The sequence below is a fragment of the Lissotriton helveticus genome, chromosome 8 (assembly GCF_964261635.1).
Source record: "Lissotriton helveticus chromosome 8, aLisHel1.1, whole genome shotgun sequence".
Classification (NCBI taxonomy): Eukaryota; Metazoa; Chordata; class Amphibia; order Caudata; family Salamandridae; genus Lissotriton; species Lissotriton helveticus.
This window is the reverse complement of record NC_136069.1, coordinates 832,001,102-832,015,660: the sequence shown is the minus strand read 5'-3', so window position 1 is coordinate 832,015,660 and position 14,559 is coordinate 832,001,102. Positions and strand designations below refer to the sequence as shown.

The following is a 14,559-nucleotide window of genomic DNA, read 5'->3' as shown; positions in this document are numbered from 1 at the left end:
AACATCTTGTTCAGCAGCAAGTTCGACTCCCTGCTCTTCTCCCACCTCCGGTAGATTAGGTGTAGCAGGCTGTGGTTGTTGTCACGTTTTCTTGTGAAGACTTGCTTTGCTGCTGAGGCAATTGGATTTCAGATTTACTGCTCCCAGCTATGACTGTAATCCCTGTAAGCTTTGAGAGAGACCTACTTCTGGTTTGGTGGGGGTGATGGTGCCATTGTTGATCCAGGGATGATTTTCCTCCCAGTTACTTCCTACTAAGAGGAGGGTGCAGCTGCAGCTGGTATGCCACGTTGTCAGAAAACGGTTGAGGGCTGGCAGCTCTGGTGACAGACTTTGTCTCCTCAATGGCCACTTTCTTGGCAGGAACCTCATACTTTGGGGCCATTTTCGTTACTTATTGAGTGGGACAACAGCACAAGCAGAGGCACTTAGCATAAATTCCTCTGGACTCTGATATCAGCTAAGTCACAAATGTCTCTCCATTTCAGTCAGTATCTTCTCTTGCACCTGCAGGCAATAAACAAATAAGAAGGAAGAGAGTGAGACTTGATAATACTTGTTAATGCAATATATGTAATAAATAATTAGTCATCATCATAACAATAATATAAAAATAGATTTGATTAAAAGAAATGCCTGGTGTTGCTCCAGGGCCAATGGGACTCCAACTGGTGATAGGTAAAATTGAATAACTTAATATAGTACGAGTAGGTGTCCCTACAAGGCTCATGGGGCTCTTATGAAAGGCAGAGGGGCTGACAAAAATTGACCAAAAATAAATAAACAACTATTTACCACAGACTGCTGCCATCAGCCACAAGCAAAAATAAATAATTTGAAAAAAATATATATTAGAAAAAAACATGAACAAAAATGACATAAGCTTCTATTAATGATCCCATATAATGGCTTTAAAAGTTAAATTAAGTGATTTCTAATAATCAAAAACACACTAGCTCCATAAAATATTGATCCCTCAAAACATGGCCAGCAAAGAAGGGAGTATGGAGCACAAAGACAAAATAACCACCACATATCATCATATTGGTGAAAAAACATACATTGACCACACACACCATCACCACATGACCAGCAAAGAAGGAGACATGGAGAACGAAGACAAAATGGCCACTACACACACACACACACACACACACACACACACACACAGACACACACACCTTATCACATGGTCAGCAAAGAACTTGGGGGCATATTATCAAGGGGGTTTATCTCTGCTTTTTTGGCTTTAAAAGCCAAGAAAGCGGAGATAAAATTATCTCCCTATTACCTAGCTGTCGCTAACACCAGTTAGCGACAGCTAGTAGGAGATAGCGACAATCTTGAGCCCCACTTTGCATGTCAGTGATATTTATCACTAATGACATGCAAAGTGGGCGTGCCAAGATGTTAGCGACTGGAAACAGTCGCTAACATCGCTATCTCCTATTACCAACTTTTGGAGATATTCGCGCTAAGCGTGAATATCTCCAAAAGCTAACACCTGCCCTGAGCAGTTCTTAGCCATGTTATCCAATGGGAGGTGGATAACATGGCTAAGAGCATTTGCTCGGTAATGCATGAATATCACTGACTTTTCAGCGATATTCATGCATTGCGGCCGATTTTTATCGCATTTGTGATAAACCTTGGTAATACCAAGGTTTATCTGCGATAAAAATCGCCGCAGCTCACCGGTAAATTTTTGTCTCTAACCAAGCAATAGCGATAATTATTGCTATTACTTAGTAATATGCCCCTTGGAGTCATGGAAAATAAAGACAAAATGACTGTTTAGCACAAACAAAATGGTCCACAAAATAGTTGTTGCCGTGTGGTCAGCAAACAAGGAGGCATGGTACGCAAAGAGATAAGAGAACATTCCTACCCTACACTGGCTGTGGCCCTTCTTTCCCACTTCTCCAATAAAAAACCTGCAGGATTGCAGGGAAGGAATGCACAAATATACATCCAAAATGTAAGTGGGTGTATATGTGGGCCTTATTGCACCACAAGCAAAGCATCAAAAATAATGTAAAAGGAAATCCAACAAAGATAAAAAATAAAATAGCACAGCAAAATAGAAACAGTGAGAAAAGATTAAAATAGACTTTAAAATGTCCCAAACACAAACAGCACAAGACACCAACTACCCCTGCAAAATACTAATAAAAGTTGAAGAAATACAATTGATCAACCAGCTCACAAATACACACACATGCATGCAAGCACACACACACACACACAAAGACCAGCAAGCACGTTGGGGAGGACAGAGCAAAATGCCTAGCTACATGGGCCTGGACTCCTTGCGCAACGCCAACTCTAGCCAGCATGCAGACAAACATAGACTACATATGGCATGAATACAAGGCCATCCACAAGCCCCTTAAGTAATAAAAAATATTTCTAGCAAAAAATCAGAAAGAATGTACAAAATATGTTAAAATATTCATCCATGCCCTATAGCAAACTAGGCCCCACAAGCTAAAACACGCCACAGTATGAAGACAAATCTTGGCAAAAATCACAAAACACAAGGAAAGTAAAGAAATTAGCTTAACCCCATACAAATACACCTATTGTACCTTAACCTCACGTATCTTCCTTTACTCTTTACTCTTGCTTTGTTTTCAGAAAACACTGCAGAAAACCATGCAGACACTGCGGAGTGCCATGAATGAGGTACACATATGATTGAAAATGCATCAAGTTCTGGTTAATTCCAGTTAATACTTGAACATCTCTCAGAGTAGTATTAGCAAGTGATGGAATCTGTCAACCATATATGATGATATAAAGGTCACACGTTTTAATTTCAAAATTCTATTTAAAACAATTCTATTCTAACCATAGCAGCCCAGCGCAGGGCCAATGGCCTAGATTTCTTACAGTTTATGATAACTTTACATGACAGCTCCTAGTCCTAAGGGATGGACACAGCTCTAAAATAGCATTGGCCATTGTAAACCTGCAATTGACAGTGCTTCTAAGGTGCAAGCTTATGGCCGTAGGGACCTTATAAATTCAATGGCAGTGTAATAGTGCCCGTACTTCTTTTGGCAACCAAAATACACAGTGGTAGGGCAGGTGCCGGATACACTTAAAGTGCACAACATACTCCAACTATCACGTTTTGTCTTAAACACAGATCGCGATTTGCAATTTGGAAATACTTGAACTAAAAGGAAAACTTTTAGGGAAGGGCGGTAAAGACAATCCAAATGCAACAGTGTTTCACAGTCCGTAGACTCCCCAAATGGGGGGTAACTATTCTCCTAGACAGGTTGTTATGTTAGGTTGTCTTGTAAAGCGCATGGCTACCTAGGCAATGGGGCGTCCCAGCGCTGTAGACCACTGGGGAACCCTGCCTGGCTTTCCCTGTGAGATGATCCCTGCTGGGTATCTCCAAGGTGAGACCAGGCATCCCCGGTGTATGTGGGGGGCCGTTGTGGAGATGAGACAAGCTAATGCCCAGAGTTGCCGAGTGTGATCCCTGGTTAGAGTAGGCACCGAAGCGAGAATTATCGAGTCCGCTGACCCTGGTCCATGACCCTGCCGCGTCAGGAATTGAACCCTGGTCCCGGTCTGTCCTCTGCTTCCGGGTCTGCCGCCTCTAACCAGTGAGCCACACCACAGGTGTCTCAGCCATGGATGCATGATTAAAGTGAGCCCACCTTATAATTCTTTGGTTCCACCATTTTACATCTTGTCTCCAGTCTCAGCCTAAGCAACAATCTCCCAGCAGAAAACTAGAACAACACCAACAATAGAGTTGATGAAGAAAGTAGCTAGTTGGTGCTGCAGACAACACATGCCTTCAGATTGAGTGAGTTTATTTTCAATCAGAAATTAGCTGCCTTTCCCAAAAATCGAATTTTACAAATCATGCATTCTGAAGCAACTCCATCACAGTGTAGAGACGGGTTAATATTGGATAGTAGTTACTGTGCCAGTCCAATGCCTCAATGTGGAAGAATGGTTCGCTCGTTTTTATCATCCGCCCTCCTTTTCCGTCACACTTCCTGTTGTTGTTGTTAGCCACCTCTCTCTCTCACCCCACATACCCTTGCTTACTTTACCTTCCTCGCCCTCTCCGCAGTTTCTACTTCTTTTCCTTGAGTTTCTCCCCGTTGCACTTCATTCTCTGAGATTTCCCTGTTTCTTGTTCGCAGGAATCCCATACCATCACCCCTCCTCCCCGTTTATCGCCTTCTTCTTGGCTTGATAAATAATGCATCATTTGAATTGCATCTGGAGGATCCCGGGCTCTCCCCGCGCCTTCGCCCGCTGCGAGCTGTAGCGGGCTGGCACTGTGCTGTCCCTGGCTCTCCCGGCCCCCACTGCTCCGACGCGCATGCGCAGAGCGGAGCGCGGAGCTGTCCAAGTGCTGAAATCCAGCGGCTGGGAAACACCTCTCCGCGCGCCTCCATTCCGGCACTGTTAGGAGCCAGCAGCGAGGGAGCCCGCTGTGCACAAAGCACGCTCGCCAACACAATCTTTAAATATCGCCGGCGGACAGGTTTTTTTTTTCACTCAGAGCAATAGAACAAGCAGGTGCATTTTTGGATTTCATGTGCTTTCTCTCCATCATGCTGTTCTTTTAGCCTACGCATCCGATCGCTTTACCCGGAGCTGCACGCCCGTTTCCCGGCCCTGCACCCGTCGGGCGATGAGAAGCCTGGCTCTGACCTGACCATGCGTCGGAGGAGCGGCACTTTTGCCTTCTTGCTCCCGGCCCGCCGCTTTCTCCCAGTGCGTGCGGAGGGAAGCAGCCACCGATGCTGGAGCCCTGCGAAGGAGCCCTCGCTGTGCTTGTGAGAGAGCCCCCCGCCCCGGCTTACTCACCTCGGAGCCGCTTCTGGAACATTTCGCCAACCACCACCGAAAACAGGAGGAATGAACCGGCAGCTGGTCAGCATTTTGACAGCCTTGTGTGCCTTTTTTCTGGAGACCTTTCATTTCAGGTAAGAGCCTGCTTTGGCTAGAGGCGCTTAACTTAACGTTTGTCCATGTTCTAGTCTGCTTACGCAGCCTTTCCAATGTGCGTCTTCTTCAGTGGAAACGGAGATACATCTGTTTCTTGGCAACGGATGTGAGAATCGACAAGTTTCTGAAACTGGCTTGCTCCCCCATCCAGAGGCAGGGTTTTTATCTGGACATCTCCCGTGCACACCGAGGCGCACTTCTACCACACTCGTTGCATTTGCTTCTGTTTGTTTGCCTAAAATTGGGAACCACGTTTGCACGCTAGAGCGTGACCCAGTCATATTTTGGGAAACAAAAGGGAGCATTCTGTTGTCCACCAGGGGTCGCTTTGTAGTTCTGGGCCACAAAGGGGCAATGCCTAACTATACTATGCCCACCCACGATCAAAAGGCTCGGGGTGCACAGAGTGCTTTGGGGGGGCGGGGTTGGATTGCCGGTTCTTTTATCTGGGTTGACACGGGAGAAGGCTGTACCTGCGGGTGCTCCGGCGTGGGCACAGTAACACCTATACCTCCTCCCCCACGATCTCCCACACACTCAGTTCCCTTCTAGATATATCCCAGTCGGGTGTTTGTTATCACAATAAACGTGGACGTTTAAACACACTAACGCAACAGTTCCTACAGCAGCCAAGCCTCCCGTAGTCGCACGCGGTCAATCTGTTGTTGAATACACGGGAGTGGCTTGAGAGAAAGAGTGAGGGGATGCACAGGTGGCGGGGACAGCCAGAGGCTTACAGATGTGTGGAGAGCGAAGCACGCGCATGGGGATGGGGGGCGGGGGGGGGGGGGGGGCACAAAGACACTGAAACGGGAAAAGGTATGTGAGTGAGAGACGGAAATAGCTGAGAATCGGAAAAGAAAAGAAACGAGTCACGGACAGAGAGAGAGAGAACAGTCTCTTTGGAAATGATGAGGGGGCAGGGGGAGAGCGAAATAGCAAGGGGTGAAAGAGAGAGGCATGCACCTCGAAGCGAGGGGTGCGAGGAGTAAATTTGGGAGTAAGATAGCGGGGGAGTTTGGCAGCGCAAGAGACTATCAGCGCGAAACGGAGTGACGAAGAGGGCGAGAGCGATATATAATGTGTAAGACATATATTATAAAAAAGCGTTCATAAATATATTCTTAAGAGGCAATGGCGAGAAAGAAAAAAGAAGAGCTATAATATAAAAGGGAGAAACAGGAACATGAAATAGACACGCAGAAAGGGGAAATGAGCAAGTGAGAGACAGTTGGAGAGAGAGAGTTACAGAGAGAGAGAGAGAGAGAGAGAAATGAGAGCAAAAGAGGGAACCGATGAGAAAGTGAGAGAAAGCGAGAGGGGGACACAAAGAGAAAGTGGGAGACCAAGATAGATGGCAAGAGAGAGAGTTCAATATACTGTGAAAAGAAGGCCTGAATATGACACAGTGACTGCGAGAAAAAGAGAGACAGCGAGAGAGGCAACGGAAGAAAGAAAGAACACTAGAAGAGGGTGTGTTTGGAAAAAAGGGCATGAAAGATAGCAAAAGAAACAGGAAGAGAAACACAGAACAAAAGAAGGAGAGTGTGAATCACAATAGGAAGCAATCAGAAAGGACTAGGAATAGAGGGGTAGCGATTGAGTTAGGGTAACAGAAAGAGGGGGAGAGAGAACTAGAGCTAAGCAGGAGGAGAGCCACTAAATACTGAAAATAAATATGAAAGAGTAGGCGGGAAGAGGAAGGTACAGAGAGGGAGCTATAGAGTGAGAGAGGCAGACACGTCGGAGAGAGTAATGCAGACAGCGGGACAGAAGCAGAAAGAATAAGAAGAGAGAGCACAGGGGCGAACGTGAGGCAGAGAGAGGGAATGAGGGAGACGGGGTGTTCTTGTGTGTGCGTATGAGATTGTGAGAGAAGCAGAAAGTGGAGAACTGAGGCAGAGCAAAATAGAGATAAATAAAGGTAGAGAAAAAAGGAGGCCTATTGATGGGAAAGGCAGAGTGAAAACACAACTATGGGGCATATTTACAATAAGTGGCGCATCCCTGCATATCAGCAGGGATGCGCCACTTATTGTGCGCCATGCCTCCGCCACCATGGATGCGCCGCATTTATAATGCGGCGCACCATGGGGCAAAAAAGTCTCAGATGCGTCTCGCATCTGTGCCGTAAAAGTGGTGCATTGCTGGAGTTCCATTAATGCTCTGGGGGGCCCTATCTTGTTAATGCTGCGTCAATCCTTACGCCTGCACCAGGCAGGCACAGGGTTTTGACGCAGCATGATCCTCAAAGTGACTGAGTGAAATCTTGTAGATTTCACTCAGCCACTTCTAGGAGGCGTTCCTGCGCTGGAACACCGCCCCCCCTGCGCAGGAATGCCTCCTTCTGACGCAGGGCTTTACAACGTGATGCATCTCCCAGATGCGTCACGTTATAAATACCCCGCACCATGGCGCATCTTTTGCTCCGCCGCTACGTCACAAAGTGACGCAATGGTAGCGTAAAAGTTGCGCATGGGGCTTGTAAATCTGCCCCCAAGTGTTCTTGAGAGGAGGCCCAAACCAAAAAACAGGAGCGAGAAACGCAACATTTGCTGATTTCACAGCGGTTTCGTGCCATAGAAAGAGCGTTAGGCAGCAGTAGGGGATAAGTAGAGGAAAGGATGGAGAAGCGGGAGAGAAGGCAGCGAGAGAGGGAGGTGGAGAGAGGTACTCTTCAACTTCCCTCTTCCACCTCGTTGCCCCAACCTACCCCACGATACCGAAACGTGACAGGAAAATGGAGTCCGCTTCACACAGGCAGGCATCAGGCGACCAAGGCCCTCAAACGGGGCCTTTCAATCCCACAGCCAGGGAAGAGGTGCTGGGAGGAAAGGGTCACTTCAGGTCTCAAGGCCTGGCAAAGCACAGAAACCTAACACTTTAGCCCCTAAACTCTTTGCTGTTCTCATTAATCTACAACATCCTCCTTTTCTCCCATTGGTTGACACTTTGAGCAGGCAGTTAATTTAAGGCGAAACAACATTAACGTAGGGCTAGTGAAAGAAATTACAAATTAACTGAAATACTCTGGCTACAGTCTAACATTATTTTTTTTAGAAAGAACTGTCCTCGCTAATGTTCTCTCATCACAAACACACAGACACGACCCGCCCCCACCACACACCCACACACCCAGAGTCCATCTCAGTGACGCTCCTCAACTAAGGCAATCAGTGTGAAAGGGAAAATGAAAACAACTGTTATTATTGTTTTGTTTTCCTTCCTGCTTGGGTGCGAGGCAGGTGGGCCGGACTGGCCGGGGCAGGGACGAGTGTAAAGCATGCTCTAAAGTGCGCATGACGGTTTGACTGGCGCAAATGGGCCGGTCAAACCATCATGCACACTTTGCATCGTCCCCACCAGGCTGCATTCCACAGCCTGGTGAGGAACATGCAAATCCCCCAAGCCTCTCTCTGACGGTCATGGCGGTCAGACCAATCACAACCATTCTTAGGGCAGCATGTGATTGGACAGGGGCTTCTGGGAGGCTGAGAGCTTCCTGTTGAGGCGAGGAGACAGAGCAGAAGCAGCAGCACCCAGCGGCATTAAGGCAAGCCAGCTTAATTTTCATTTTTTTCATTCACCCCTCCGCTCCCTCCACCTGCACCCTCTACCCATGCTTAGTAGCGGCCGCTACTGATCTTACTTACATTGTGTACTTCAACATGGTACTATTTATACACATTGGCACGTGCCCATGTGTTCATACATACATTCCCTTCACTTCATAGTTTTCTGCAAAGAGGGCAATTGCCCAAGGCCCCCCGCTTCCAAGCCCTTTCCCCCCTGCAAGGTAACCTTCTCTCTATTTGACTTCTGTCTATTCTACTTCTCTACCCGAATTTCTCTCTACCCCTAACTCTCACTCTGACTCTCCACCCAATATAATTTTAAGGATTTTGGGGTCCCCAGCAAAATATATTTTCGCTGTTTTTTCTTGATCCTGTTAAAATTTAACATATACAGTGTTGTTGGCATCATGGAGGATTGAATTAGCAGGAAATGTCTGATAAAACTAAAAGCTATTCTATACAGAGACCCCCAAAATATGTTTGACCAAGGGCCCCCCAAATCCTCAAAATTACACTGGTGTTCTGCACACAAAACATACCTGTTAGCAAAGTCCTTGAATAGTTTTTGAAAACAGCAACCTCACTGCCTGAAGTGCATTTTAATTACCGTTCCCTCTCCCCTGAAACAGAGACAATAATTTGCAACCCATGTTCTGCATTTATTTCAAAGCTAACCATGGCTCCTGGTTTCTCTAGGGTGGCCTTCTGTAAAGAACATGATTCCAGGCATGGAAAATCTCCCCCACAGACCATGTCTCCTTCTGACTTTTTGGATAAATTGATGGGGCGAACATCAGGATATGATGCACGAATCAGGCCAAATTTTAAAGGTAAGCTGTGTTCATGTACAATTCTAATAAGGAAGCAGAAGGGGGTTGCCTAAGAACTGTAGGAGGCTTGAAGGAAGGTACCAGACGACTTTCGCTCTAGCCCATCTTTTCTGTCAGCTTACTGCAAAATTAGTACTAACAAATTGAAGAGCCTTTTCGGCTTATTTACAAGCCCGTTGTGCCACACGTATATCACTTTTTCCCATATTAAAAGTAATGCACTGGTGGCTAAGCATTTTGCAAATAAGCTCCTTTGTGTTTACAACATGTTTATAGGAAATCTCAAGCCAGGCATGAAAATGCAGCAGCTGCGAGTTACAGAGTCAATTACCTCCAGGGCATTGACTTTGTTGTAGTCGGCTCCATCATTGTGACAGGTAGGCTCAGGTGTGAGTCCCGTATTCACTGTGCTATGCGACTCAAGCTGCATTCTACTGAGGAGGTCCAAAGAGATCAAAATCTGTCTAGAGTTGCATGTGTTTCCTTCAGGAGGGGCCCTTCCCTGCAGTTCAGGATGGACTGTCCCGACAAGGATTAGGGCCGGTACTGATTTGCAATTGGGAGGCCTCTGTCAAGAGTGGTATGGTGGGTAAAACACAATGGACTGGAATGTGGACATACAGTGATTGCCAGTGGCTGAGATTAATTCAAGCATTCCATCCACTACCTTGTTGTTTGTGGCAGGTTTGTGGGCACAGTACTTGACCTCTTTAGACTTAATCAGTGGTAGAGGCCAAATGAGATTAGAGCCCAAGTTGATTTGCTAGTGGTCTGTTCTTCACTTCAAAGACACCTTGCCTGTTGACTGCCATTGGCAAACTCAGAAAAATAGCCAAGGAGTTGATTCACTAAGGTTTAGTAAAAGGCATATTAATTATGTGTAGTGTACATTACGTTTGCACAGGTTTATTGTTTAGGATTATTTGCAAATTAATATATCTGTATATTAAACTCAGGCAAAAAAATGCATATTTTCTTCATATATAACGTTATTCCAAATTCTTAACTCTACCCCTGATTATTATATGCAATGCATAAAACATACCTTGCTCTTCACTATAGTTAGAAATATTAATCAGTTTGAAAAATTATCAGCCTTTACTGATAATGATTATTTTTCATAAGCATGCAGCCCAGCCTATATTCAACTCGGAAATATTTGCTAGATTGATCCTCTTTACTGCACTTTCTGTACAATCTATATATTTATATTCAGGCTTGATAAAATGTTTTCCTAAATACGTGTGAACATCACAAATGTTAATAATATCTCGGTGTTGGGTACATTTTCTTGCATGTTGATATCCACTGCCCCATCAACGCACCAAACAAGACCACTTTTTAATCCTAGATTGAATTTTCATGCTTATAATTTATTATGGCATACATGTATATTTCATTAACGTGCACACAGTGCACATCTAACTAGGTTTGTAAGTTATTCACAATGGTCAATAAAAATAATATAAAATCATAAATTCGGTAAAAGCTGTTAAAATGAGTCATATTTTCCTGGTCATCTTTCTTAGACAAGAGGTATGTCCATAACTCTTGCAGACTCTGTTGGTCTGTGTGTCTGCCTTCTTTTAATACCATCTCTGCTTACAGTTTAAATGCCCCTCCCTCCACCTGACACGTAATTGCCCAGAAAGCACCCAGCATCCACTAGTTACTAGTCAAGCGGAATAGATTAAATTTTGAAAATTCACCACATCTTTGTGGGTGAACAGGCAGGTAGTAAGGAAGGTGACATGGAACAGTCAGTCTGGTGCAATTAGGTATTACCGCATTCTTGCTCTTCCGTGTACTTTCCTTACACATACCTAAGCCGTGCTCCATTATGGATTTGCAGCAGTGACTTCAAGAATGCAAGCCTAAAAATATTTTTTTAAATACACACTCAGATGTGAGTGTAGATGACAGTGGGATGTGAGTGTTGATGACAGTGGGATGTGAGAGTTGATGACAGTGGGATGTGAGTGTAGACGACAGTGGGATGTGAGTGTAGACGACAGTGCGATGTGAGTGTAGACGACAGTGGGATGTGAGTAGTAGATGACATTGCGATGTGAGTCTAGACGACAGTGGGATGTGAGTGTTGATGACAGTGGGATGTGAGTGTTGATGACAGTGGGATGTGAGTGTTGATGACAGTGGGATGTGAGTGTAGACACAGTGGGATGTGAGTATAGACGACAGTGGGATGTGAGTGTAGACGACAGTGGGATGTGAGTGTAGATGACAGTGCGATGTGAGTGTAGATGGCAGTGCGATGTAAGTGTAGATGACAGTGGGATGTGAGTAGTAGATGACAGTGCAATGTGATTGTAGACGACAGTGCGATGTGAGTGTAGATGACAGTGCGATGTGAGTGTAGACGACAGTGGGATGTGAGTAGTAGATGACAGTGCGATGTGAGTGTAGACGACAGTGGGATGTGAGTAGTAGATGACATTGGGATGTGAGTAGTAGATGACAGTGCGATGTAAAAGTGCATGGAGATGAACAAGCCTCATCTGTGCAGATATAGACCTTAGGCGGAAGACGCAGCTTCACCTTTGGTTGATGAAACCTGCATAAAGAAACATCAGTCAATTACATAACTTTACAATTATTATTATTATCATTCTACTCAATGTGGAGATTGTAGGTGACAATCCTCTTCCTGCCATTCCAAAAATCATGAAAAGGCTTTCACATCTTCAAAAAAACTGTTTATTTAGTATTGGATGATTGCCATGCATCCAATTCCCTTGATTCTTCAGGGTTGGATTTAGAGGCATCTACCCCAACTACATTGACAGCGGCATGCTTTGATCATGATAAAAACCAGAGCACATTTTCAAAGAAATTCTTGACCAGGCTTGAGGGCAAGTGCATGAAGCCAGTCCTGTAACTGAGGGATGTTGCAGTAGAGTCTTTGATGATGTCCAACATTTCTCATTGAGTAACTACAACTAATAAGGGAAATGTGTGAAATATGTAAGGAAAATGAATCAAATGACTCAAACAACCGAGTATTAGCCGAACACCAGTGGCACCAGAATGACCTTTCCTGACTAACAGAGTAAAGGATAAGATTTGCAAAGCTGTATCCCTAGCGGCTCAATTTCTGTCATCATAGCCTCAATGTGAATCAAAGTAGCCTATCTAACCACATGAGAGATATATTCAAGTATTTCATTAGCAAAGAGACAGTCTTAATATCCTGTATGTTGCTGAGAAAAGACCTTCAGAAATAGAATCTAGATCCTCTAGGGTAACAGTGGTACCCTTTAGCACCCATCCTTACCTGGGAATGCATTCTAAGACTTCAAGATTCTCCCCTAGTGCCCTATGTCTCTTGCTCCCTCTCTCCTACTGTGATTTTCCCCCTTCCTTGCTCCTTCTTGGTTCTCCGGCTCTACCTTCCCTTATGAGGACTTTTCTTCTTCTCGTTGTTTCTTTCTGGTATTCTTTACTGCAAATCAAACCTTATTCCACTTACTTCACTGCCTTCCTTAGGCTCTGGTTCTTTGCATTTCTTCTTTCTCTCCTTTCCCTCTCGAATCTCAAAACAACCACCCACCCACCACGCCCACTGTTCAGCACTTTGAAGCAGTTCAGTGGCACTTAATAGTTAACCCTCTCTTAAATAAATGAATGGCACCATCAATACCATTTCACACCTACTCTCCTGAGTTTGGCAATCACCTCGGGAATGAGAGGGACAGAGGCAAACATAAAGGTAACTCCTCTCTAAACCTTCCGCAACGGGCATTACCACTACGGTGGCTATTGCTGTAAATAGGTCAGTTACTAGTCTTCCAATGTGTATGTATTTTGTCTTGAATATCATCCTAAGCGAAAGACATCTGGAAATAGGAGAATGCATATCTTACGTGTTTTGACAGCTGATTTTGAGCTACCTTTTTGTGTACCAGCCACAATGAGATCAGGTTGAACTTTTTCCAATTAATCATTTTGGTAGAAACTTGGCTATAAGATGGTAATTCAAAGCTCATGATTGTATTCTCATCCTCACAGTTATGGTAGATACAGTCAACTTGTCTTGAAATTCTAGTAGGTTTGCCTGAATTTTCCTCAGTTCTTTCTTGTTCAGGATATCTCTAGTGGCTATGTTCTGTGCTCAATCCTAGTGTTGCTTCAGACACTCTCCACTGGCCTTTGCAATCATCATCTTGGGGATGGTACATACATTTGGTATCCCTTCTGCAGTCTGCGTTTCTGTTGATCCCACCTGATTTGACGTGCCTAGACGGGAAACAACCTTTACAACGCAACTTTTACAACGCACTACCATTACAACGAAACTTTTACAACGCAAAAACTTTTACAACGCATACCATTACAACGCATGTTTTTACAACGCAAGTACTTTTACAACGCATACCATTACAACGTAAGTATTGGTAAGTATATAATTATATTTGAAATTTTATATGTTTGGGTTTTTTTAAGGGGTATTTTTAGGGTTCAGGGTCAGTTTTTAGTTTTTGGGTAAAGGGGTATTTTTAGGGTACAGGGTCAGTTTTCAGTTTTTGGGTAAAGGGGTATTTTTAGGGTTCAGGGTCAGTTTTCAGTTTTTGGGTAAAGGGGTATTTTTAGGGTTCAGGGTCAGTTTTCAGTTTTTGGGTAAAGGGGTATTTTTAGGGTTCAGGGTCAGTTTTCAGTTTTTGGGTAAAGGGGTATTTTTAGGGTTCAGGGCCAGTTTTCAGTTTTTGGGTAAAGGGGTATTTTTAGGGCCCAGGGTCAGTTTTGGGTTTTTGGGGTACAGGGGTATTTTTAGGGTTCAGGGACAGTTTGGGGTTTTTGGGGTACAGGGGTATTTTTAGGGTTCAGGGACAGTTTTGGGTTTTTGGGGTACAGGGGTATTTTTAGGGTTCAGGGACAGTTTTGGGTTTTTGGGGTACAGGGGTATTTTTAGGGTTCAGGTTATTTTGGGGGTTTTTGGGGTACAGGGGTACAGGGAAAAAAATTAAATTAATTTAATTAAATTAAATTAAATTATATTAATTACAATTAATTTAAAATAAAAAAAATTATATACTTACCAATACTTACGTTGTAATGGTATGCGTTGTAAAGGTACTTGCGTTGTAAAAACATGCGTTGTAATGGTATGCGTTGTAAAAGTTTTTGCGTTGTAAAAAATTCGTTGTAAC

The 14,559-nt window shown here is 44.4% G+C and overlaps 1 protein-coding gene across 1 annotated transcript in view; it reads left to right on the top strand.

Annotated features, from left to right (window-relative positions):
* The first annotated feature begins 4,536 nt into the window (after positions 1-4,536).
* Positions 4,537-14,559, top strand: part of GLRA2 (glycine receptor alpha 2) — an 819,827-nt gene continuing 809,804 nt past the window's right edge. The window contains exons 1-2 of the mRNA XM_078657642.1: positions 4,537-4,967; positions 9,261-9,394. Coding sequence (XP_078513768.1) covers positions 4,900-4,967; positions 9,261-9,394 — 202 coding nt within the window. The 5' untranslated portion in view covers positions 4,537-4,899. The remainder of the gene's footprint in view (positions 4,968-9,260; positions 9,395-14,559) is intronic.